The sequence below is a fragment of the Choloepus didactylus genome, chromosome 6, assembly GCF_015220235.1.
Source record: "Choloepus didactylus isolate mChoDid1 chromosome 6, mChoDid1.pri, whole genome shotgun sequence".
Classification (NCBI taxonomy): domain Eukaryota; kingdom Metazoa; phylum Chordata; class Mammalia; order Pilosa; family Megalonychidae; genus Choloepus; species Choloepus didactylus.
This window is the reverse complement of record NC_051312.1, coordinates 32,685,534-32,711,720: the sequence shown is the minus strand read 5'-3', so window position 1 is coordinate 32,711,720 and position 26,187 is coordinate 32,685,534. Positions and strand designations below refer to the sequence as shown.

The window sequence follows — 26,187 nt, the reverse complement described above, 5'->3', positions numbered from 1 at the left end:
CCCTGTTTTGGCTGAGACATACAGACAACACAACTGTTAAAGCAGGGCGCTAAAACAAACCCAGGTCTTAATGGCAAGGAGAAAACAGAGCAGCACTGGAAGCCAGCAGATCTATATTACCACACACAGTGAACTTCCTGGAGTGCCCAGTGCCTACCTCCCATCCCTGTGGCAGCCCATGGTGGGTGCCTGATTTGGGGGGAAAAATAGGGGGCAGAGGCAATCTGACAACTGCCCAATGAGAGAAACAAAGAAATACAGACATCAAAGAAAACCAACAAGAAAACCCAAGGCAAAAGAGAGAAAACAACCTCCAAAATAAACTAAACAAAAAAAATCAGATGCCTAGACAGCAAAAAATCACAAGCCACACCAGGAAACACAAAGATATGGCCCAGTCAAAGGAACAAACTAACATCTCAACCAAGAATCAACAGCTGAAACAACTAAAGATGTTCAAACAAACATGCTAAATCAAATCAAGTTGAAAGAAAATGTGACAGCCCAAACGTCCATCAAAGGACGAGTGGATAAACAAACTGTGGTATATACACATGATGGAGTATTATGCAGCTGTAAGACAGAACAAAGACATGGATCATGTAATAATGTGGATGAACCTTGAGGACATTATGTTGAGTGAAGTTAGCCAGAAACAAAAGGACAGATTCTGTATGGTCTCACTAATATGAACAGACATTAATGAACAAACTTTGGGAGTTAAAAGCTGACAACACAGGCGACCAGGAGATAGAAAGAGGGCAGAGATCAGCCATTTGATGCTGAAGGACTACAGAATGTTTAGGATTGACTGCATAGATCCAGAAATAGATACCATAATACTTTGTGATGGTAGCACGGTATTGTAAGTACACCGAACAAAGATATCCTTGAGTAAAGCTGAAAGAGGTGGGATAGGAGAATGTGTGACACCAGAGGTAAAGATAGATGATAAAGACTGGGACTGTATAACGTGGCAAAAACTGGAGTGGCCAATGACTGTTACTAAATATACAAATATAAAAATGTTTTTGCATGTGGGAAAGAAAATGAATGTCAACCATGTAGAAATTTGAAAAAGGGATGGTATTCAGGAAAAAACATAATCAAAGCAAACTGGAGTCTATGGTCAACAGTAACATTGTAATATACCTCCATTAAATGTAACAAAGGCAATATGCCAATGCTAAATGTATATGAGAGGGGGATATAGGGGAGTAATATGGGATTCTTGGTAGTGGTGTTATTTGCTGTCCTTACTAGGATATTGTATTGTATGACATGTTATTTTTCTTTTTATCATTTTTTCTTATTGCTAAAAAAAAAAATTTTTTTTCTTGTAGTAATCAGTATGTTCAAGTGCTGATTGTGGTGATAAATGCACAACTTTATGATGATACCATGAACAACTGATTGTACACTGTGGATAAATGTATGGTATGTGAATATAACTCTTATGAAGCTCATTACCACAAAGGAGAGTCTAAACTTGTATGAATGGTGCCTAAGAGTCTCCCCCTGAGTACCTCTTTGTTGCTCAGATGTGGCCCTCTCTCTCTCTAACTGAGCCATCTCGACAGGTGAACTCGCTGCCCTCCCCCCTACGTGGGACCCGACTCCCAGGGGTGTAAATCTCCCTGGCAACGCAGAGTATGACTCCCGGGGATGAATGTGGACCTGGCATCGTGGGACTGAGAGTATCTTCTTGACCAAAAGGGGGATGCAAAATGAGACGAAATAGTTTCAGTGGCTGAGACTTCAAATGGAGTTGAGAGGTCACTCTGGTGGACATTCTTATGCACTATATAGATAACACCTCTTAGGCTTTAATATATTGGAATAGCTAGAAGTAAATACCTGAAACTACCAAACTCCAACCCAGCAGTCTGGACTCCTGAAGACAATTATATAATAATGTAGATTACAAGGGGTGACAGTGTGATTGTGAAGACCTTGTGGATCACACCCCCTTCATCTAGTGTATGGATGAGTGGAGGAATGGGGATAAAAACTAAAGGACAAATGGGGTGGGATGGGGGGATGATTTGGGTGTTCTTTTTTCACTTTTATTTTTTATTCTTGTTCTGGTTTTTTCTGATGTAAGGAAAATGTTCAGAGATAGATTGTGGTGATGAATGCATAACTATGTTATCATACTGTGGACAGTGGATTGTATATCATGGATGATTGTATGGTGTGTGAATGTATTTCAATAAAACTGAATTAAAAAAAAAAAACAAATGGCAGAACTTAGGGGAATGAAACGCACAATAGAAGAGATGGCCAAAGGGTACACTGACTCATGGAAATGCAATGGCGGACTGTAGTGTATACATACAATGGAATATTGAGCTGCTACAAGAAGGAATGAAGTTGTGAGATATGCAACTAGGTGAATGGACACTAAGGACAGTATGTTAAGTGAAATAAACCAGAAATGAAAAGACAAACATTATAATGCCTCACTAATCTGGACCAACTACAATGTGCAAACTCTGAGGATTGAATCTAAGAGCATGGGTTGTCAGGGGAAGGCTTACTGTGAACATTCCCAGACTGTAAGCTCTTACAGCAGTTACATCTATTCCTGAGTTGAAATGGCTATTCCTAAATTCTGAGATGCTGAGATCTTTGTGTATAACTGGTTGTTCCCTGGAACTCTGGGTATCTGTATGACACCTGAGACTCAGAGCCAGAGTTCGGCAGCTATGAATGTCAGTGTTACCCCATATAGCAAATGTTAAAGTGTCTGAAAAAGAGATCAGATTTCAATTAGAGATATGAAAGAAACGGACTTGGTTAGCACTAAGGTAAATAAGACTAAAGGGTAAAGGAGGACATTGATGGTGATTTAAAACTTCAACTTCTGTGTGAGACCAAAAGAAGAGATGTTTATTTGGTGGAAAATCTGTATTTCTGTAGCACGCTATACAACTTAACACATATGGTCAGTTTATTCAAACACCATAATGATGTGGAAACTTGAATGGGGGTGAGATCTGGTTCATTTGTACAGGTTAGCACAAAACCCTGATACATCCCTGAATAATTTGGCCAGAGAATAAAAAGTATTTGCAAAGCCACCTTGAGGGCCTGGGGAAAAATGTTGAAATATTAAATTTCCCCACCTGGGGAACTCCTGATATTCTCGCAAGCATTGGGAGCTACCATACTAGTAGGCCAAGTCCTCAGTCTTGGGGCTTGCCCTTATGAAGCTTGTTACTGCAAAGGAGAGGCTAAGCCTACTTATAATGGTACCTAAGAGTCACCCCCAGAGAACTACTTTTGTTGTTCAGATGCGGTCTCTCTCCCTAAGCCAACTCTGCAGGTAAATGCACTGCCATCCTCACTATGTGGGACAGGACTCCCAGAGGTGTAATTCTCCCTGGCAACATGAAACATGACTAGCGGGAATGAGCTTGGCCCTGGCATCACGGGATTGGGAAAACCTTCTTGGACCAAAAGGGGGAAGAGAAATGAAACAAAATAGAGTTTCACTGTGGAACTGTAACGCATAAAAATTTCTGAAATTACCTATATAACTGCTTGTTTAGCTGTACATCGAAAGTTAATACATTTCTGTATGCATATTATATTTTACAATAATGGAAATAGCTGAAGTTGTAGAACAGTGACCCATGATATTCTTTGAAATTTGCTAATTAGCTGTTAAATAATACTTTGAAAGTTATCATTGTTATGTATACATGTTAAAGTTCACAATAAAAAAATGCATTAAAAAATAGAGTTTCAGTGGCTGAGAGATTTCAAATCGAGTCGAGAGGTCATTATGGAGGTTATTCTTACACATTATATAGATATCCCTTTTTAATTTTTAGTGTATTGGAGTGGCTAGAAGTAAATACCTGAGACTGCTGAACTGCAACCGAGTAGCCTTGATGCTTGAAGACGATTATATAACTATACAGCTTACACTGTGTAACCATGTGATTGTGAAAATCTTGTGGCTCCTAATCCCTTTATCCAGTGTATGGACAGATGAGCATAAAAATGAGGACAAAAAGTAAATGAATAATAGGGAGGGGCGGGAGGGTATGGGATGTTTGGGGTACTCTTTTTTACTTTAATTTTAATTTTTATTCTTTTTCTGCATGGTAAAGAAAATGTCCAAAAATTGCTGATGAATGCACAACAATATAAAGTTAATGTGAACAACTGACTGTATACTGTGGATGACCGTATGGTTTGTGAATATATCGCAATAAAATCAAATTAATAAAAAAACTAAATATAGTCTTACCATATGCTCCAACAATTGCACTTCTAAGTATTTACCCAATGTCCACCCAAAAACCTGCACGGAAATGTTTAAAATAGCTTTATTCACAACTGTCAAACACTAGAAGCAACCAAGATGTCCTTAAATAGGTGAATGGATAAGCAAACTATAGAACATCCATAAAATAAATAATCAGCAATAAAAAGAAATGAGTTATCAAGTCACAAAAAGACACAGAGAAACCTCACATGCATATTACTAAGAAAAGGAAGCCAGTTTGAAAAGGCTACATACTGTATGATTCCAGCTATATGACATTCTGGAAATGGCAAATTATAGGCACAGTAAAAAGATAAGAGCTCCCAGTTATCTGAGGGGAGAAGGGAAGGGATGAATAGGTGAAGCACAGATGATTTTAAGGGTGATGAATATATTCTATATATTATAGTGGTGGATACATGACATTATGTATTTGCAAATCCTATAGAACCTTACAATACAAAGAGTAAACTTTAATGTGTGCATATCAAAAATAAATAATTTCAGAGGTTAGGTGATCCCAGGAAAGAATGTAGGCTGTGACAAGGGTATCTAACTATATTAGAAATGTATGAAACAATCTCATGAAGGGAGGGGGTGAGGAAGGAGTGCTCACCTAAGTAACTTTGGACATGAAAGGAGACTGTATGACGAGAGGCAAAAGGAGCTGCACATAAGCACTGTACTCTAGTTGATAAAGTTACTTCTCATAGGGTTATACAATTCTGATACTGCTACACATGTATACTGGAAATGAACCACTAAGTAAATGAATAGCAGATGGTGGGAGCCAGATTTTTCACTGTTGGAGTGGAGATTTACAGATTCAGCAAGGGAGTAGGCTAGAATGATCCATGGATAAGAGTTGGAGATTATCAGCAAAAACTCATTTAACTTAATATATATACAGATGGCCACATAAATCACTATTTATAGATACATGGCTATACATGCATGGTAATATATATATATGTCTTTCTTTGCTCTGACAGCTGAGACACCCTGGCAGCAATGAGCACATCTAGTGCCCAGGTCTTGATTTTAAATACCACTTTCCAATAAAAGGAACCACGACTCCTTAGAGAAATGGCTGATTCTAGAACAGGTGCAGGAAATATACATGATGAGGTTAAAGCATCCTGTGGTACCAGAAAGTAAGGAAGTGCTTAAAAAGAATTGATGAGGGTGGGTCAAAGGGCTTCTACCAATGGCTAAAGCAGGAAGAATTTGAGCAACAAAAGAAATAAAATAGTATTGGAATATAACCCAAAGTATAAAATAAATATCCCTGAGTCCACACTGATAAAAATTAAGGATTGACTAAATTAATAAATAGAGGAGAAAAGACAAATCTCCCATGAAGAGAATTCCAAATAAATATGTAGAAACTATGCCCTCAAAGAAGAGGAACATAACTCCTGAAGTATGGGCTGCACAGTGACTTTCCTCCAAACAGTAAAGTATGGAAAAGGGGGGAAAAAAGAGTAATTTTACAGTGGAGAGACCTGACAAACACTACTTCAGCCACGTGATCAAGGTCAATTATCAGCAGTCGTAAATCATGTTGATAGAATGTAACCTTGATACATCAGATGTGATGAAAAAGGCACCTTACCTCTGTGATCTTTCTCCCTCACACCATAATTTCAGTCTAATCATGAGAAAAACATCAGACAAATTCCAAAAGAGGGACATCTGACACTATAATATACTCCTCAAAACTGTCAAGGTCATTGAAAACAAGGGAAGTCTGTAAAAAACTGTCAAAGCCCAGAAGAGCCTAAGGGGTTAAAACAACTAAATGTAATGTGGTATTCTGGATGGGGTCCTAAATAAAAAAGGACATTAGGTAAAAACTAAGGAAATCCAAATAAACTATGGGCTTTAGTTAATAATAATGTATTGATATTATTTCATCAATTGTAACAAATATCACATAATAACAGAAGATGTTATAACTGGGAAACTAGAGGAAGGGGAAAGGGAGCATATGGGAACTTTCTGTACTATCTGCTGAATTTTTCTGTAAATCTAAAACTGTTCTTAAAAAATAAATTTAATTCTTTTAAAATTAGAAAACTGTTGTAGAATAAAAGAGACTAAGGACATAACAACCAAATACAATATGTGAACCTTAACTGGATTCTGGATCAAAAAAAGGGACGGTGGGGTCAGGAGAATGTTATTCGTAAAGGACTGCTAAATGGTTCAGAAAAAAAGTTTGTGTACATATATACAATCTTCACAAATGTATAGAGAGAGAAAGCAAATGTGGCAAAACATTGAAACTGATTAATCTAAGTAAAGATAGTATATGAGTATTCTTGATACTATTCTTTCAATTATTCTGTAGACTGAATTAAAAAAAAATAGATCTCATCACCCAATTGACACAAATATAAAATTATGATTTTTTCTGGTTTTCTTAGTTAAAGATTTTCCAAATTAGTCTGTAGAGATACTGCTTACATCCAAAGACACAGTAACACATCCAATTGGTTAGTTACGTACTGTCTTTATCACTACAGAGGACACTATACCAGTTTTATTCAATTTTGTCCAAAAAATATTTTGAGCATTTGTTCTAGGCATCGTTTAAGGCACTGTGATCACAAGATAGAAAAATCTGTTCTCTGCTTTCAGGGTACTTACATGCTGTGAGGAAATCACACAATATACAAGCAAACAATAAATGCTATGAGATAAATGAAAAAGAAAAATGAGGTAAAAGTGATTGTGCCAGTTTGGATGTATTATGTCCCCCAAAATGCCATATCTTTGATGTAATCTTGTGGGAGCAGACAAATTAGAGTTAGAGTGGAATTCTTTGATTGAGTGTTTCCATGGAAATTTGACTCAATCAACTGTGAGTGAAACGTTTCATGGGATAATTTCCATGGGGGTGTAACCCTGCCCATTCAGGGTGGGTGTTAATTGGGACCACTGGAGTCATATACAGGAGTTCACAGACAGAAGGACGTCAGAGCAGCAGAGACTGACATTTTGGAGAGCAACGGAGAGTGACATTTTGATGAGAAGCTGCAGCTAAGAGAGGACAAAATGCCCCAAGAGCAACATTTTGGAGAATGCCATCTTTTTTTTTTTTTTTTTTTAATCTTCATTTTATTGAGATATACTCACATACCACACAGTCATACAAGACAAATCGTACATTCGATTATTCACAGTACCATTACATAGTTGTACATTCATCACCTAAATCAATCCCTGACACCTTCATTAGCACACACACAAAAATAACAATAATAATAATTAAAGTGAAAAAGAGCAATTAAAGTAAAAAAGAACACTGGGTACCTTTGTCTGTCTGTTTGTTTGTTTGTTTCCTTCCCCTATTTTTCTACTCATCCATCCATAAACTAGACAAAGGGGAGTGTGGTCCTTATGGCTTTCCCAATCCCATTGTCACCCCTCATAAGCTACATTTTTATACAATTGTCTTCGAGATTCATGGGTTCTGGGTTGTAGTTTGATAGTTTCAGGTATTTACCACCAGCTACCCCAGTTCATCAGAACCTAAAAAGGGTTGTCTAAATTGTGCGTAAGAGTGCCCACCAGAGTGACCTCTCGGCTCCTTTTGGAATCTCTCTACCACTGAAACTTATTTCATTTCCTTTCACATTCCCCTTTTGGTCAAGAAGATGTTCTCCGTCCCACGATGCCAGGTCTACATTCCTCCCCGGGAGTCATATTCCACGTTGCCAGGGAGATTCACTCCCCTGGGTGTCTGATCCCACGTAGAGGGGAGGGTAGTGATTTCACCTTTCAAGTTGGCTTAGCTAGAGAGAGAGGGCCACATCTGAGCAACAAAGAGGCATTCGGGAGGAGGCTCTTAGGCACAATTATAGGGAGGCCTAGCCTCTCCTTTGCAGCAACAGTCTTCCCAAGGGTAAATCCTGTGGTAGAGGGCTCAACCCATCAAACCACCAGTCCCCTATGTCTGTGGTCATGTTAGCAACCATTGAGGTGGGGTAGGCCAATACCCCTGCAGAGAATGCCATCTTGAAATGCAAACTGGGAGCAAGAGGATGCCAGTCACGTGCTTTCTGAACTAACAGGTTTTCTGGATGCCAATGGCATACCCTATTGTTGATGCCTTACCTTGGACACTTCATGGCCTTAAGACTGTAACTTTGTAACCAAATAAAACCCCTTTATAAAAACCAACCCATTTCTGGTGTTTTGCAAAACGGCAGCATTAGCAAACCAGAACAGATTTTGGCACCAGAGAAGTGGGGTGATGCTGAGTTTGCAAACACCAAACATGCTGGACTGGCTTTTTAAATGGATAAGGGGAAAATTCTGGAGGAATTGTGGGGAGCTTAAAAGGCCTAGACTGCTTTGAAGAGAATGTTAGTAGAAACATGGACTCTAAAGATACCTCCGATGAGGCCTTGCACAGAAATGATGAATGTGTCATTGCCAACAAGGTGATCCTTGTTTTAAAGTGGCAGAGAATCTGGCAAAATTCAGTCCTGGTGCTGGATGGAAGGCAGAATTTGAAAACGATGACCTGAGATACTTAGCTGAAGAGATTTCAACACTAAATATCGAGAGTGTGGCCTGGCTTCTCCTTGTAGCTTATAGTGAAATGTGAGAGGAGAGAGATAAACTTGGAACTGAACTCCTGGGTTCAAAGAAACCAGAAACTGATGGTTTGGAAAATTCTGGGCTTCTAAAAAGTGAGACCCCAGAAGCTACAGCCCCACATGAGGATTTAACCAAACATGGAACCCAGTTGCCATTTCAGTACAAGCCAGGATTGGAGTTATCTAGAAAGGATTTGTGGACAGTCCTATTGTCTGACGGCTTTGACCCCTGTAAACTGCATGCCAAGCCTACAGAATTTTTGCAAAATCTATATAAACAGAACCAGGGTAACCAGAACAGATTTTAATCCAGCTGCATAACTTCTCTAAGATTCAGTTTCCTCATCTGTTAAATGTTGTTGTGTGGATTAAAAAAAGATGAAATATGGCACCCACTTGGCATTCAATAAATGTTAGCAACTGCTAATAAAAGTATTTGAGCATTTATTTAGTTCAAGGACCAGAGCTGGGCCACAAGGATTATAAAAACTAAAATTTGCAATAGCGTATTGTTGGAGAGATAAGACTATAAAACTCCCTTAGGTCTGGGAATTTGTCTTTTTCTAGTTCACCAGGGTATTTCCAGAACCCAGAAAATGTTTAACACACAGTATACATCAATCTTAACATCTGTTGAATGACTGAATAAATGAGACCCCATTAAATAAAAAAGCATAAGCTTTTCAACAATACCCTAAGGCATTATTAAAGATGTTTATTATTTTTAACTGCTTCCCCAAAACCTAGAATGCTATTCATAAAATTAATTTACTCAAATTTACTGCAATTAAAACCCTACTGCAAAAAATGAGCTGTTAGCTGTAGAAGACTATCTCTGTGATAAAATTACCAAAACATTCCAACTCCAAGTTGAGGATCAAAAAAAAAAAAAGAGAATGAAGTTTAAGATCTATTTATCATTATAAAATATCTTTGCTTGCCATTGCCTGTGTGAAGAGACTTCAAAAATTTGTGTTAATTTTTCTTTCTCAAGACTTTACCTACTAGCTTTAATTTATGCTGGCAATATAAATTGATTTCACTTTCTCTATATTAAATTTTACAAAAGCAACATCACCTTTTGTCCAGTCACTTAAGAAAAGCCCAAATCTTTTATGACTTAAAAGTTTCAAAAGCTTGTTAGCTTAATTATTGGTAGCTACTCTTTAGGTTAAAAAGGACTTTGGGGGGGGGGGTGAAAAATGGAGAAAGGAGGAGCTCAACCTTTCTAAAAATGAGTTTCAATTACTATAATTATGCATAAAAACTAAGGCAGGCAGCATTTCTGGGCCAAGATTTGATGCGTTGGTTCCTACGAGATTAAATTAGAGCCATGCATAAATCTGGGGCAAGTTCTACAAAAGCCACTTCACACTCTGTTGATGATGAATGAAAACTCATTAAGATTCATCAACATGACTATATTTTCTAACACACAGTAGGCACTCTGGCAACATCACTTTCATTATTTTCTATTCCACAAACAAAACCGAACGCATTTAAATCCTGCCATTACTAAGACAGCAGGGTAACTAACTCAACAGTGGTAAAAGCTAAGAAGTAAAAGTCCAGTTTACCGAACCCCTACTTTGAAGTAGCAAGGCCTGCTTAGCCTACAGGTCTGGCTATTGTATTGGTCCCCCAAACCTTCAAAGCTGGAAAGACACCTTTTAAAGGACAAGTCTCCTGGCTTGGAGAAAGCCTGGCGTATCAGCCGGGTGGTTAATGACTGGAATCGTCAAAATCGCAGTAAACCGCAAGTCGGTGGGGACACAGGTGCGTGACCAGGCCCCGGTACCGCTGTCATTGTCAGACTCCAAGGCGACCGGACCCTTCCCAACCACTACAACCCTCACAGGCGTTCCTTCACTTATTCATTCACTTGACAATTACGCGAGGAGCACTATAGAAAGGTGGGTTGCAGGGCCCCCGCCCCAGCCCCGGAAAACCTCAGCGGCCAGATGCAATTCTGCGCCGCCCGCGCCCCACCGACTCTACCCCCCGGGCCTCGCCGCTGCGTACTCGGGTCACCGGGATCCCAGCCTCGGCCCCCACCACGTAGGCGCGCCCGCGCCCCCCGCCTTCCCAGCCGCGGGTCCCGGGGCCTCCGCCCCGCCTTGCCGCTTCACCACCGCCGGGGTTGCGAGGAAAGGGAGGCGCGCGCCCGCGGAGGACCCGGGGTTCGGAGGCCCTCCGCGCGCGCGCGACACTTGGACCCGGAGGTCTATATGGGTGGGTCAAGCCCACCACCCACTTACCTCCGCCGAGCCAGAACCCAGGGGCCTGCTCCAAGCCGTTTAAAACCGCCAGGGCCGCCGCACACCCCGCAGTGTTCTTGCTGTCTATTGGTCTTTATCGGACCTCCCATTGCCCTTCCATTGGTCCATTTGAAAGGACTGTGGGCACGCGCCGCCTGCAGCCTTAAAGAGGCCGCTCGCGATCGGGTTTCCCTGTACCCCGCGGTGTCAGCTTGGGTTTCGAGGTTCCCGGGAAGGGGCGAGGGAAGCTCTAATGAAAGCGGCCATGACCCCGGTAGGAAGGGCGAAAGGGATTGTAGAGCTATGCAACCCTGGCCGCCAGCATATTCTCTTTAATTCCAGATGTTGAGGCTGCTGTTTACACCTGACATTTTTTTCAGTCATTTCATTCACCAAATATTGATTCTGCAGCTAAGAGCAGTGAGGGAAACCAGAGAGGCAGCTAGGATGTAGTGAAAGGAGCAGTGAATGGAGCCAGGACTCTGGATTCTTGTCTGGGACCTGTTACTGAGTAAATTACTCAGTATATCTTTCTGGAGCTTATTTTCCTTGTCTGTAAAATGGGGATAACGATGCTTTCGTTACAAACTTAGTGTGAGGATTTACTATAACTAATTGAAAATTATCTGGTAGAGGCCTTTGATGAACTGTTATACATTCTGCAAATGCTTAATATTCCTGTTATTTATAAAATGAAAGGCTTAAGTGAATATGAGTGGAAAGCTGTAGATATTTAGTGAAGGAAGACATTTTTGATGAAGTGTCTATGAAAGGGATGGATTTTAATCTGGGATTAGAAGAATATGTAGATTACCAACAGGCTGAAAACTGAAGAGGGGATGGATAAAAGCAAATTAAAACAACTTTTTTTTTTTTTAATCTATCAAATTGGAAAAGATAAAAATGTTTAACAGCCTTCAGTTGAACATGATTTGGAGAACTAGACACTCAGACTCACTGATGATGGAAGTATAACTGGTGCAAACATTTAGTAGGACAATTGGCAGATATTAAGATGTAAAATGCGTAAAATCTTTGACCCAGTAATGCCACTGCTATTGGCATTAAAGCCTTAGATTAATGAAAATATGCAAAGAAAAATGTACACTGCAGCACTGCTTATGATAGGAAAAAAACCTGGAAACTACAAATCCATCAATAGAGAACTTGTTACATGCATAAATTGTAGTATATCCATTCAATGAGCTGCAACCATTAAAAAGAATGTGGTTAATCTATGCATGCTGATATAGAAAAATGCACAAATTTTATTAATTGAAAAGAGGTAAATTGCAGAAAAGTTTATGTGGGATGATTTATATATAGTTATAAAGGTATGTGTGTGTTTGTGCACATGACCGAAAATGATTAGAACATTCCTGGAATTACAAGAAACTTAAAAGGAGTGGGACTCCACGGGGAGGGAAATGAGTTTTTTATTATTGTCGTATAACTTTTTTTTATTAGAGGGGGCAGGGAGAATATGTCTGGTGATGGGAAAAATATGAGCAAGGGCTCAGAGACAAGAAAATGTATGTAAGTGAATGAACATCTGGGTCTGAATTTTGGACTGGGTTCATGTTGGGAAGTAGTAGCACACTTGACTAACAGAAGCTAGAAACAGATCATGGGGGGCCTTGAATGCCAGGGTAAGGAATTTGTGCTAGTTTTAGAAGGCAATGGGGAGCTATTGAAGGTTTCTGAGCAGTACCGTACTTTAGGAAAATTAAAGCTTGATTGTCTAAAATGGGTTAGAGTTGTGAAGTGGGAGCCCAATTAGGAAACTCATGTGACGTATAGCAGTGGAAATGAGAACAGATTAAAGAGATAGTGGAAGATTTGGCAACTGACTAGATTTAGGTGCAAAGGTGAGGATTTGAGCCTAGGGACCGGGAGGACAGTGATTGCCCAAATGGAAGTGGAAAGTCAGGAGATACTGGTCTCAAGGGAAAGGCAGTAGTCTAGTTTTAAAAATATTTACTTTTAGGTACCAACGACACATTGGAGTAGAATCATCTAAGTAGGCCTGGAAAATACAGGACTGGAGCTGCCAGAAAACATTAGGACTCAAGTAATATAGATTTGAAAATCACCTCCATGGAGTGAAAGGTTAAAATTGTGGTAGTGGATGAGACCAGAGGGGAAGAGTAGAGAGAGTGAAATTATGGGAGATGAGAACAGATTCACATGTAGGGGAAGGAGAAAGAAACCAATTAGAATAAAAAGGTCACAGTAGGCGCGGCCCTGGGGACGGAGGAGGGACGAGATACCCCCCCCACCACCGACCGACAGGTTATATGCGCTGTGGCTATGACTAGTGTCAGATTGCCTACCAGAGTTTTAAGAAAGCCAGATGCCTGGATTGGACTCTGGGAAGCACTCTGAGGAATACCTTCTTCATACAAACTCTGTGCTTCCTGGAATCAGTATTTATATTTTTCAAGTGCCAGGTTAAATGCATCCAATTATAAAACACTTTTCCACGACATTTTCTCACTGAGATTCCCAGAGCTTTTGGATATCTCTGGAATATATTTTTCCACTTTTCATAAGTCTCAGTAATATGAGCTCTAAAAAATCCACTAAAAAGACTGCACAAAGTAGAAGATGAAGATGGCTCTGATGAAGAGAGGGATCCTGATGAGATGAGCGAGCAGGAAGAGGAGCTCAAGGATGATCCCAGTGCAGTGAAGGCTATGAAGACCTAGAAAAAGTTGTGCATTCTTTGCCGTATGATGATATCCTGAAGACACTGGATGTTGGAAGAAACAAAGTGGAAGATGCAGTCTACAAAGGTGAACTCAAGCTGCATGGGGGAAAATTATGAAAGAAAAGCAGAACAGTGCAAGTGGAAGATATGTTAGATTTCATTGGAGAGGATAAAGAAGCAGAAACAGAGACAGAGATGCAAGTTCTCCAGAGAAAAGTGTTTGAAGGGAAAACTGAAAGTGAAAAATACAGAAGTTAAAGGTGCCCAGGAAGAGTGTACCCAAATAGATAGATTGCTTTGTAGGGATAAACCTGCTTTCTGGGGGTGGGGAGTGGGGTGACACCAGCTTAAAATGAGGACGTTTTAATTAAAATAAAGTTGTTACCATCTGTGGAAAAAAAAAAAGGTCACAGTAATCTTTGGGTTGGGAATATATAGAGTCTTCTTCAGTCACTGGTCATTGACATATTTACTTTATTTAAATACTACCAGAAATAAACTGAAGATTACATTTAAAGGGAGGGTGAGGATACCTAGAATTTGATCAATAAAGGATGTGTGGAGTCTGGGTCCTGGGGAGTGGCTAAAACCCATAGCCACTTAAAATCTGCATTAATGTCAGCACGGCTATCTTCAGACAATACTTAAGGAGATATCTGAACTAAAAGGATGACATGATCCATTTTTGCCTTAGATGGGCTAGGTGCAGCCCTTCTAGAGGGTGGGCAATAGATTTGATATCATTTATTTATTCATTCAACAAATATTTATTAAGCACCTAATATCTATAGGGACTATTCTAGGCACTTGAACAGTGAACAGGATAGACCAAATCAAACCAAACCATGACAATGAAACACCCTCCCCTTGTGGAGCTCACATTCTGGTGGGGAAACACAAGAAAATGATATTGTATGGTAGAAGATTATATGTACAATGGAACAAGAAAAAAAGAATAAAGCAGGGAAAAGGAATCAGGTAGTTGGGGTGGGGAAGACTGTAATTTTACAGAGGGTGGTCAGAGTAGGTTTCACTGAAGATACATTTGAGCAAAGACTTTAAGTAGTTAGCCATGAGTATGTCTAGGGGAATAAATTGCTAGCCAGAGGGAATAGCCATCCAAAGACCCTAAAGTGGGAACATGCCTAGCAGGTTGGAGTTACAGCAAGGGGTCCACTGGAGCTGAAGCAGAGGAGTAGGCAGTAGGAAGATGGTAAGAGAGGGGGTCTGATAGACAATGCAGAGAGAGGGGTGATATATCATTTGGGGCCTTGTAGAAATCTTGTATAGTATCTTGCCCATAGTAGATGTTCAAGAATTGTTAGGCTAGAGATCTTTTGCAGTCTAGGATTATCCTCACATAGCATTTACAATGTATTTATTAGTGTTATGTGTGCCTTCTTTGCTCCAGGGGCCTCTCAATAGTTCTACATAAGGGGAGTATTCATTGGTCAATGAAACCCTTGAGGGCATTAGAGTTCAAAGTGAGCATTTTATATCATTGCAACCAGAAGCAGGAAACAAATGCCACTGTGACTGCTGAATAACTGTGCTGGGCATTTCTGCAAAACCTGTTAGGATTGGGACAGTGCTCATTCCATCATCAAAAGTTGCATTCTGGTCAAGGCATTACTACCTTGGGACATGGATCTGTCTTTTCAGCCTAGAGGCACAACCTTGATGGTTATCTTCCTTTCAACTTTCAGTTCAGGTATCTCCTGAAGTATTGCCTGCAGATAGCCATGCTGACACTAGTGCAGATTTCAAGTGGCTGCGGGTTTTAGTGAATTGACTGGCCTCCCAAATTGAAAGACCTATTCTAGCTTGCAACTGGTTGCATTTAATAAGTGCTCGTTGAACAAAAGAATGAGTAACTTTTCCTCTTCTATCTGTAGCTCCAAGAATGCAGATTGTCCAATGACTTTGACCACATAAGCATCAGCTTCACCAAAAAGGAAAGCAATGGAAGGAGAGATAGGGACCTCATTAGCAGGCTGTCAACAGACTTACAGGCTGGAAGGAAAACCATTTTGGAGGGCAGGATAAGTGAGAGTTCTTGGCTCTTTATGTCTTGTAAAATGAAATAAGCACATTGTGTGGCTTGGGGCTAACTTCAGCCTTAGGTCTACACTCAGACCCTTAATTAGACTGCCTGGGTCTGTTTTAATACCATATCAAGGAATCTAAAGTTGTGAGCTGGAGCCTTGACTGGAGAGAAAACTGTTCCCTGTGCTGAGCTCTACTAGCCTCTGCCAGATCATTAGTGGGGAAAAAATCTAGAGGGAAAATAAATATGCGAGTGAGGAAGTGTTTCAAAACAAAATTAGAGAACTGAAGTTTACTTGATACTCTTGAATGTCAGTGCATAATATTTAGAAACTTGTCTTGTAGATGCTTTTACTAAGTTCCTCTGCAGCACTGACTTTCTGTTTTCTTCAGGCCCAGATTTGGTAAAAGCTTCAATATTCGTGCCATGGAGATCTTTCTACCTTAGGTTTCACAATTTATTCAAAGTAGAAAGAAGGGCAGTGATTATATTTTGAACATAATCAGTTTGCAAAAATATGTCCAGTTGGTTATAATTTGACCCACCTTCTTCCTGCTTTTCAGTTTTGGGTTTTACTTGCAGAAAACCAGACAAGAACTCTTAACCCTAGTGTCATCCCCAGGATTACCTGGAAAGAACACAAATTCAAATTTCAGGCTAGAAGTGACTTCAGAAATCGTCTGGTTCAACTTTTTTGTTTTACTGAAAACAGAGTACTAGTCCTTAACACTGTGACTAACGTCTCACTTGCTACCAGCCAAATTCTTGCCAAAACCTGGGCCGGGAGGCCCAGCTCATTCTCCTTTCCCCCATCTCCTGCTGAAGCAACAGGATGGCCACAGGTTAGGGGAAACTCTAAGGCTCAGGGAGTGTTGAATGCCTGGTTAAACTGGCTGTCGTGGTCACAAGGCGGCAAAATATATTCACCAAACTTTGTTCTCCCAGAAACATCTTCAGTTTTCCAAGCAAATATTATCTGTTTGCTGCATTCCTTTTGTCTTCCCATTTTAAGAGTTCTTCCTGAGTTCCCAGCTCTGGAGGACACTGTCCATAGACCCCAAAGCTTTGGGAGAGGGTGCTACCTATAAGTATATAGGCTTGTGCTTTAGGCGGGTTGTACTGCTTAAAATGTCCTCCTTTTCTCTGTTTTTTTTTGTTGTTGTTGTTGTTTTTTCCAAAAGAGAATGGTGGGGTGGAGGTGAGAGTTGTCCTTGATCTATTTCACTTACTTTTGTCTTCGCACCTTTACCCCCTTGTCAAAGTTGGAAGAATACACACTGTAGTTTATACTCAGATCTCTTGTCACTGAAATGCAAGAGTCTTTCTTTCTTTCTTTTCTTTTCTTTTTTTTTTTTTTTTTTTGGTGGGTGGGGGGCAGGGTATTGCTAGACTCTAAACTCTGTGAGACTGTCTTTCTTGTTCACTCTTGGGCAATGCCCAGCCCATAGTAGGAGATGAATGAATGAATGGGAGCATTATTCTATACATGGGTTGTGATTTAGAAAATCAACTACTGAGCCTTGACACCAAATTCTACATCTGGCATCAAGACTAACATAATTCCTAGCCTTCACTGAGGGGTAATTACATTCAGAGAATCTGAGAAGGGATCCTTTACTCCTTGTTGCAGCCCTGATATGTAGTGGATGAGAAATGAGAAGACACCTTTTTGAAAACAAAAGGAATCTTCGTGTTCCTTTGACCTAATCTCAGACTAACCATGAAACTTGACTGAAGTCAACTAGAATAAGTGGCAGAGCTAAGGCTGGAATTAGCCCTTCTTGTCCCCATTCTAGTACTCTTCTTTCTTACTACATCAAACAGTCTTGTCAGTGTGCAAGGCAAAATCAAATTCTGTAACACTCAAGTTCTCATAGGCCTAGAAGAGATAGATGATCACGGTACACATGCCTTCACTCTTCCTTCTGGAGCCCGAGGGAGATATCACTAATGATCATGACACTTCCCATTGAGTCTGGACAGGACCTCAGGCAGCCACTACCAACCCGTTAGAGCTGGCACCCAAGATAAAACCTGCCATCCCTCCTCCTCCAGAGGAAATAAGGCTTTCATGAATTCTGGTCTTGACCTGTCTTCTCAAGATGAGCTGAATTTCCAGCCAGGAATCTCACACTCCTTGTTGCTCTTCACCATCCCCACATCCCCAGAGGACTCGGAGGTGATGCCTGCAGGCAGGTTTCCCACACACGGGTCTGCCAGACAGAGCAGGTGTGGCATTAGTCATGACTCCAAGCCAAGCAAGGTGATTAAGAAAAGCTAAATTTATATTAAATTATCATAAAGTTCTAAAATACTGAACATAGTGGTTAAATAACTCAAGAAAGTCCAATCTCTCCAGTGAGTAACGTTAAAACCATTACACATGAGCATGGGAGAATCACTTCCATTAGCTTAGGACAAAGAGATTTTGCTTTTTACATAGTAAATCAATCAGTGCTCAAATAGATAATTCCTCAAATATGTCCTTTCTACATTCTGAACAGCCCAAGTGCAATAAGATCCTTCCCCTTTTCCAGTCAAGAAAATACCACTTTTCTACTTTCTCCTCCTCCCCAACTGTGAGGCTGAAGACCCCAAGTGCTCCTTCTTTTCCTGCCCCATCAAGTGTGAAATGTCCCCCTTTCCTCCCGGAAGTGGCCCCTCAACTTCCCCACTATGTGCACTGGAAAGCCTTGGCCTGGCCTGTCTGTAATGTGGAAGCCCAGACCTGGGGCTGACTGCCGAGGGCAGGGTTTAGCATCTGTCTTTAGCAATCTTAGAACTGACCAAATAAAGTTTCATCTTGTCCTCCTTTTTCACTCATGCTTGGCATCTGTTTTCTTCATATCAATAACCATGGGAAATGTTTCAATTTAGGAAACTTCCCCTAAAATCCTTCCCCTCTGCTTCTCAGCCCCTATCATCCTCTCCTGCGGCCTCTAATTCCTAAGTGGAAGAAGCCCCGGCCTGCCCCTGGCCTTCATCCCCATCGTCCTTCTCACCCACTCCTTTGCATCTGTTGAGCCCTCCTCACCACAGGACTCTGAAGACTGCTGGTGCCAAAAGGCTAGGTCAGAAAAAAGAAAATTAGGCAACAAAGTGAAGAAGAGCTAAGTAGAAATTTAAAGACAGAAAGGTCTCAACTCTGCTTGATACTAGCCTGAGATGTATATGCCCTTTGTGTGAATGAACATGGACCAAGTGATGGCATCTCAGCAGAGAAAGTAAGTCACTTAGCTGAGAAGAGAAAGGTGGAATAGAAACTTCACCACCCCATAGCCACAGACTCTCTGCCCACTGACTTAGATCCTGGCTCATGTGAGAGAACACAGGAGGTTCAACATCATGGATAAAACTTCCATTTACATGCCCCAAGTCTCTAGTCACCCAATGGCTTTTCCTGAACATTTATAGAAACTTCTGGTCCTTTGCTGAACAGTTGTTTCAGAATCTCTTCCCTCAGCATCCCAGAGAATGAGGCAGAGAGGGGTAGAACACTAAACTTCAGGTGGTATGCAATACTTGGTCTAGACAGAGCTTCTTAAACAGACATTGCAGAGACTCAGCCCCTAGATCCCAACATGTATTCAAACCACTAGTCCCCAACCTGGTTAATTAGAGTAAAAGACTTAGGAAAGATACTGGCAAGTAGTGGCACCAGAAGGGAATTCATATTAGTCAGTAGCTACGTAATAGGGGTCTCCAGTCATCTGAAGGTAGAAGAGTCCCCAGACATTCAAATTGAAAGAACAATTTGAACCACACCCAGATCTTACCAGCATCTCTGCAGTTGAAAAAACAGCAACTCTTAGGGCAAGAGTAACATCCGCTGCCAGCAATGGACACCCAGGCCCAACTGCCCCCAAAAGCTTTTTCATATTACAAACACACTTGAGGCTGGAGGTTTTCCAGATGCCCATACCAGCTGGGCTGACTCTTCCTTCCTTCTCTCAGCCTCTGTCCTTTATCCGTCTCTTTACCTATGACCCCCTGCCCCAGGCCCTGGAGGGCAAGTTCTCTCAGAGAAGCAGTCAGGCCAGCTCTGATGGGGGAGAGTACAGTTTTGGATCATCCAATCTTGGGGGGCAGGCATCGAGGACACCGGGGTAGGGGGAGGTGTGGCTCTGAAATGATCGGGGTCCTTACTGAGCCCAATTTCAGGGGGCCCAGAATGAAGTGCAAGAGGTGAGGTTTGTGGTAAAATCCAGATCTAAATTCTCAGGTGATACCATCATTTCTTCTGCACAGGTGGTTATGGATTCAGGTGGCAAGAGCTCTCATGGAGGGCTTACAAACAGTTATGGGGTGGGAGGAGGAGGAGGACGAGCACATAGGAAGGAAGCCTGTTGTATAAGTGAGCACAAGGACTGGAAGTCCATAAAGGAGAAAACACAGGCAGGGAGGGAAGGAAACATGGGCATTTAGACCTGGCTCTCTGAGGAGAGCTTGCGTTCATGTTTCCAGCCTGTGTCTGGCAGAGATCCCCGTCTTTCTGGAGTGGCTGCAGTGTGGACACTGCTACACTCGGATTGCTCTTCCTGCAACAGCTGCTCTGTCTCCGTGTCATCCAGGGAGCCAGAGCTGGCCTGGATGGATACTGTGTCTGTCTTCATGCACACGTGATCCCGGAGAAGGCCCCCCCGTGAGCTGCGCAGTTGCTTGAGGTCATCCCACTCAGCATCATCCCCAGACAGGAGGGAGATTCCCTCTACAACCTTGATCTTCTCCTTGGTGTAGTTGTGGTCAGGCCCACCCTAGGGTACAGAGAGGGGAGACAATGGTCAATCGGCTGCTTGCTATTAAGGATCTCATAGTGAACTGAAAAAGGAAGTGGATGGGGTATAAGGGTGGGCGAGAAGAGCACAAATATCCCACAAATGGGGAAACTTGGTCAGAGCAAATATAAGAGAACTAGCCTAGAAGGACAGGAACAGCTATAAAGATTGTTACCATTATCAAATAGGGAGGAGGGAGAACCATGGCTTCTGGTCCTGCATCAGTCACTCACTGGTTATGTCATTTTGGGCATATTACTTAACCTTTCTAAAACTCAGTCTCCACATCTGCAGCGTGGGGAGAATAACAGCAGTCGCACCTCACAAACAGGTGCTGTGAGTTAAATGAGGACATACATGAAATGCAATTAGAGGAGTGCTTGACACACAAGATGCACTGAAACATGTTAGCTATTATTACATTGTTATTGGATCATCATGCTGACATAAATCATCAAAAGCAATTGACAAAGCAATTAAATATGCATTTATTCCAGATTTTAAACTATGTGTGCTATTTTGTTTTTAATTATCTCTTCTTTGTAATATTGTTAAGGAGAAAACTCGGGCAGCAAGACTTGGGTTCCAAGCGTCAATCCAGTGGGACCCCATAATCTATAACCTTTTTTGGGAGGTTACTCTGGCTCCGCTCCTATGAACCCTGGGGTCATTTCAAGCAACCTGGGATTATTCCAAAGACAGCCTTGAGTTCTGCTTAGGCTTCTCCCTTTATGAATTGAATTCCTCAAAAGGTAGCTGTGCCAGTTTGAATGTATTATGTCCCCAAGAAAAAGCCATATTCTTTGATGCAACCTTGTGGGGCAGACATATTAGTGGGGATTAAGGTGGAACATTTGGATTAGGTTGTTTCCATGGAAATGTGCCCCACGCAGCTGTGGGTGATAACTCGGTTGGATAATTTCCATGGAGGTCTTGCCCCACCCATTCAGGGTGGGTCTGAATTAAATTACTGGAGCACTATATAAGCTCAGACAGAAGGAGTGAGCTTGCTACAGCCAAGAGGGACACTATAAAGAATGCACTGGAACTGAGAGAGGAGCTTCAGCTTACAGCGACATTTTGGAGGTGGCCTTTGAAAGCAGACATTTGCTCCGGAGAAGCTAAGAGAGAACAAATGCCCCAAGAGTAACTAAGAGTGACATTTTTGAGGCACTGAAGCCTAGAGAGGAACATCCTGGAAGAGAGCCATTTTGAAGCCAGAACTTGGAGCAGACGCCAGCCATGTGCCTTCTCAGCTAACAGAGGTTTTCCGGACACCATTGGCCATCTTCCAGTGAAGGTACCCGATTGTTGATGCGTTATCTTGGACACTTTATGGCATTAAGACTGTAACTGTGTAACCAAATAACCCCCCTTTTTATAAAAGCAAATCAGTTTCTGGTGTTTTGCATTTCAGCAGCATTAGCAAACTAGAATGGTAGCCTTACTCCTGGTTTCTGGGGGATATCAACCCACACGCTGCCATTGCCAGAAAAAAATGGGCTGTGGCTTGGATTCTGTCCCTGGGATGGTGTTGCTGCCCAGAGCCGTGCAACTGCTGCTCTAGTTTAGCCACAGTTCAATTCCACAGATATTTATTGAGCCCCTACATTATGCAGGATACTGTACTAGGTGCTTTGATGATTAGACAAATGTATCTAGAATGTGGTCCCTGCCCTCTGTGAGTGACAGCACCCTCAATCGTGCAGAGACACAGATGGCACACACACACACGCACACACACACACACACATAGAGGTCCATTCACCCAGCACACCCTCCAAGCTGAAATTAGTGTCAGGTAAGATGCAGGTCACTCAGAGTCGTCATCACAGAGACACGCTGGGTGAGTTAGGGAGAGTCGGGGGACTTGGTACTAGCAATCTGGGGAGACACCACTCCCTCTATAAACACACATCAACAGGTACCTGAAACCGAGAAGAAATCAGAAGAGAAAGGGTGAAAGACTATCAGGGGGGTGAAAGAGCTGCTGAGGAAGAAGCATAAAAGACAAGAGGTCACAGGATTTTAATTTCTAACCAATGGCCCTTCTTGTGGTTCTTTTCTAGGGCATCAGATACTACAGGAACCCACAAATCTCTAAGAGTCATTCTTTCAATGATATTGATTGAGGGGAGATCTACCAACCCTGGAACTGCAAGATTTCCCTGCTAGTTCTGTTCCTGGCTTGTAGTGGAATGTCTTTTAAATGGGAATTTGTAGCTCCAGAAAGCATATGCTTATCAGGTAAAGCATATTCATCATGCCTGAGAGCCCACAGGTTTTAATGGTGCTATGCAGGCCAAGGGATTAGACTGATTAGGGTCTCTTAAGGAATAACTTCGGATAAAAAGTTATAGGATTTATATATATATATATATATATATATATATATATATATATATACACACACACACAAAAAAAAAAATCTTTCCAAGTACAATTTAACAAGTAGTTATATAGGAAATTTCCAAAGTTGTTATGAGTTACACTACCATACTTTGTTATTTCCTTATTGTGAAATATAACATATATATAAAAAGGTGATAGCTGTCTAATTACAATTTAACAAGTAGCTATAGAATAAATTTCAAAGGATGCTATGGGTTACGGTTCCATCATTTCAATTCTTTCCTTCTAGCTATTCTAATACCCTAGCAACTAAGAAAAAGAAAATTATATAGAGATTCAGTATTCATCATCCTTTGTTAAATTTCATCTTGTCTGTTTCTACCCTTTCCTCTAGTTTAATCACTGTCCTGATCTTCAGGATGTCTAGGCAGTGACCACCCTAACTTGTTCGTGTTCATAAGGGGTGTTGACTTTATGAGAAAAGGGGACACATCTGGTTGATGTTCTTGGAGAGACTATTGCCTCTAGGTTTTGGGACTTAGCTGGCATAGGAGTTCTCTGAAGGATTTATGTTTCTGAAGCATAAACTCAGTAAGTGAAACTTTTATAGAGTCTCAGATAGGGATCTGGGTATTCATAAAAGTTTTCGGGACTAATGTTTCTTGGGTTTATCATATTGTGGTCATTTGGCATATCTAGGTGATGCTTACATAGGATTTTTACACAGGATTTTTAAAAATTCAAGGGTCATATCAGACTTGGAAAAACCTGAAATAGATCCAAGAGATTCCTTGAGAAAATGGGACTATTTTTCACGCCCAAGTATTTAGCAAAAAAAAAAAAAAAAAATTTCACTGAAGTGACAAAGGAGTTAAAGGGAAAAAGAAACCAAAGAAAACAAACAAAAAACCAAAAAGAGTGTAAAACCTTGTAGATTCTAGAGAAATCCCTTAAGACTCTGTGATAAGAGGAAGGATGGAGAAAAACCAGCCATTCCCAGCCACAGAGGCCACCAAGTTGGACTGGAGGTCAGAAAAGGGACTCCGGCAGCTCTGGGGCTTTGGGGGCAGTGTCCATAAGAGCCCCCTTGTTTTCACTGGGGCACCAGTCTCATTGCAGGAGAATGACAACTCCAGGAGAGAAGAACCTATTGGCCTGGGAAACTATCTCCTGGCAAGAGATGCATATTCACTTGCTTTAAGACCTAACCCTTCTGAGCTCTCCTTTCTAACCTCGCTCTCAATAGAGTCCCCCAAGCTAATCACAGATTCTACACCTCTCCAGAAACCCAAATTATATTCAGCTCTTCTGTTCATTATAACTTCCAAAATGGTGGATGGGACCACCCAGCATCCCTAACTGATCTATTCAGGTGGTTAGAGCATAACTAAACCCTCCCCAACAAAAACCCAACAAACTACCTTGAATATAAATTTTCATTTCTTACCTCTTTTTTATAGCATAGTTGATTATACATGGCTGGTTTGGGGATTGCTTCTATTTTCACCTCCTGAGTGGAAGTTCGGTAGGAGGGGTTGCTGTAGGTCAGATTCCCCATTCCAGGATCAGTGAACTTGGATTTTTTGTGTCTTTAGGAGGAAAGGTGATGAGAAATTAGTTCAGATATTTTGGGGGTAAAACACCTGGGGAAGCTGAAACCAACATGTGGTAGACAGTTTCTAAGATGTCCCCCGTGATCACTACCTCCTGATATTCATGTCCTTTTGAATCCCCTCCCCTGGAATGTCAGCTGGTAACTAGCTTCTATCAAATAGAATATGCTAAAGCAATGGATACTATATTAGGATTCAAAAACACAGAGGCTTGGATCTTGTGTTGCCCTCCTTCACCCTCTCTTGGTCTCACTCTGGAGGAAACAGGCTGCCATGCTATAAACTGCCCTGTGGGAAGGTCCACATGGCAAGGAACTAATGCAGGAGGCCTCCAACCAACAGCCAGCAAGGAACTGAGGCCCACAGTCCAACAGCCTGCAAGGACCTGAATCCTGCCAACAACTATGTCAGTGAGCCTGGAAAGGGATCCTTCCCCAGTTAACCCTTAAGATGAGACCACAACCCTGACTGACACCTAGATTGCAGCCCTGTTCTTGAAAGAACTTGAGGTCAAGCCCCCAGCTAAGCTGAATCCAGATTTCCGACTCAGAAACTAGAAGATAATAAATGTTTGTTGTTTTAATCTGCAAGTTTGGGGGTAATTTGTTATGCATCAATAGATAGTTAATACACCAAGCTTTGGAGTCAAGACAGATCTATGTTTCAATCCCATCTCTGTTAGCTAATAGCTGGGATCTTGTTGGACAGTATCTAAACTTTCTGAATCTCAGATCCTCATCTGTAAAGTGAGGAATAATAATATCTGTGTAACAAGGATGTGTGGCATTAATACATATTCATTAAATGGTAGATGTTATCAATATTAATAGTAGTAGTAGCAGCAGCAGCAGCAACAAAATCCTGACATTTTTGCTGCAAGCTGTGTTTAAAGCATTTTGAAAAAATATAGAGAAAGAGGGACATAAAAAGAAGATTCCGAATTAAAAATGGCACCTTTTTCCTTCCCAGGATAGTCCTTACCAAGCAATGACATACAGACCAATATTATAGTAAAGAGCAGTGTTTGTATAAAGAGAAAATTATTTCCAATTTCAATGGTTTAAGGCAGTGTGGGATAGTGGAAAAAACAAAGATGCTAGAGACAGTCCCAGCCTTGCCTCTTACAGCGTGTCCTTGGGCAAAGCCCTCTGCGCCCTCAGCATCCTAGGGTAAAATGAAAGTCCCGAGGGTGGCATGGTCATTAAATGAAACAACATATGTAAGTGCTTAGGCCTGACCAGCGAAGAAGAGTATGGTCCTTTCCTTCTGCTGCTCTGACCAGGGACCCAGCCTTGAAATGAGGCTGGTCAGAGGCTGAATCAGTGAACTGTGGAGCTTCAGAAAGATCCCAGATGTGCTAATGAAGACCAGTAAACATGTGGCCCCTGCAGCGGGTCTGAGGTTACCTGTATAGCACCAAAGCTGCAATCACCAACAGAATCAACAGAATGCTGAGGAGTCCTCCGATGATATAGCTGACATGAAGTCCTTCCCCTAGAAAGAACAGACAGACACTAGGCAGAAGCCACCAGCAACCTTGTAG

The 26,187-nt window shown here is 41.4% G+C and overlaps 2 protein-coding genes and 1 pseudogene across 2 annotated transcripts in view; 1 reads left to right on the top strand and 2 right to left on the bottom strand.

The window, feature by feature from the left end:
* The window catches only part of CKAP5 (cytoskeleton associated protein 5), a 138,362-nt gene extending 127,153 nt beyond the window's left edge, over positions 1-11,209 (bottom strand). Inside the window, exon 1 of the mRNA XM_037838906.1 lies at positions 11,148-11,209. The gene's annotated coding sequence lies outside the window, so the exon portion shown is untranslated. The remainder of the gene's footprint in view (positions 1-11,147) is intronic.
* LOC119536894 lies at positions 10,615-14,132 on the top strand (annotated as a pseudogene).
* A 2,848-nt stretch (positions 14,133-16,980) lies between these two features.
* LRP4 (LDL receptor related protein 4) overlaps positions 16,981-26,187 on the bottom strand; it is a 50,597-nt gene continuing 41,390 nt past the window's right edge. The window contains exons 36-38 of the mRNA XM_037838931.1: positions 26,051-26,138; positions 24,479-24,620; positions 16,981-20,658 (exon numbers count right to left, since the gene is read on the bottom strand). Of these exons, the coding sequence (XP_037694859.1) occupies positions 20,326-20,658; positions 24,479-24,620; positions 26,051-26,138 (563 nt within the window). The 3' untranslated portion in view covers positions 16,981-20,325. The remainder of the gene's footprint in view (positions 20,659-24,478; positions 24,621-26,050; positions 26,139-26,187) is intronic.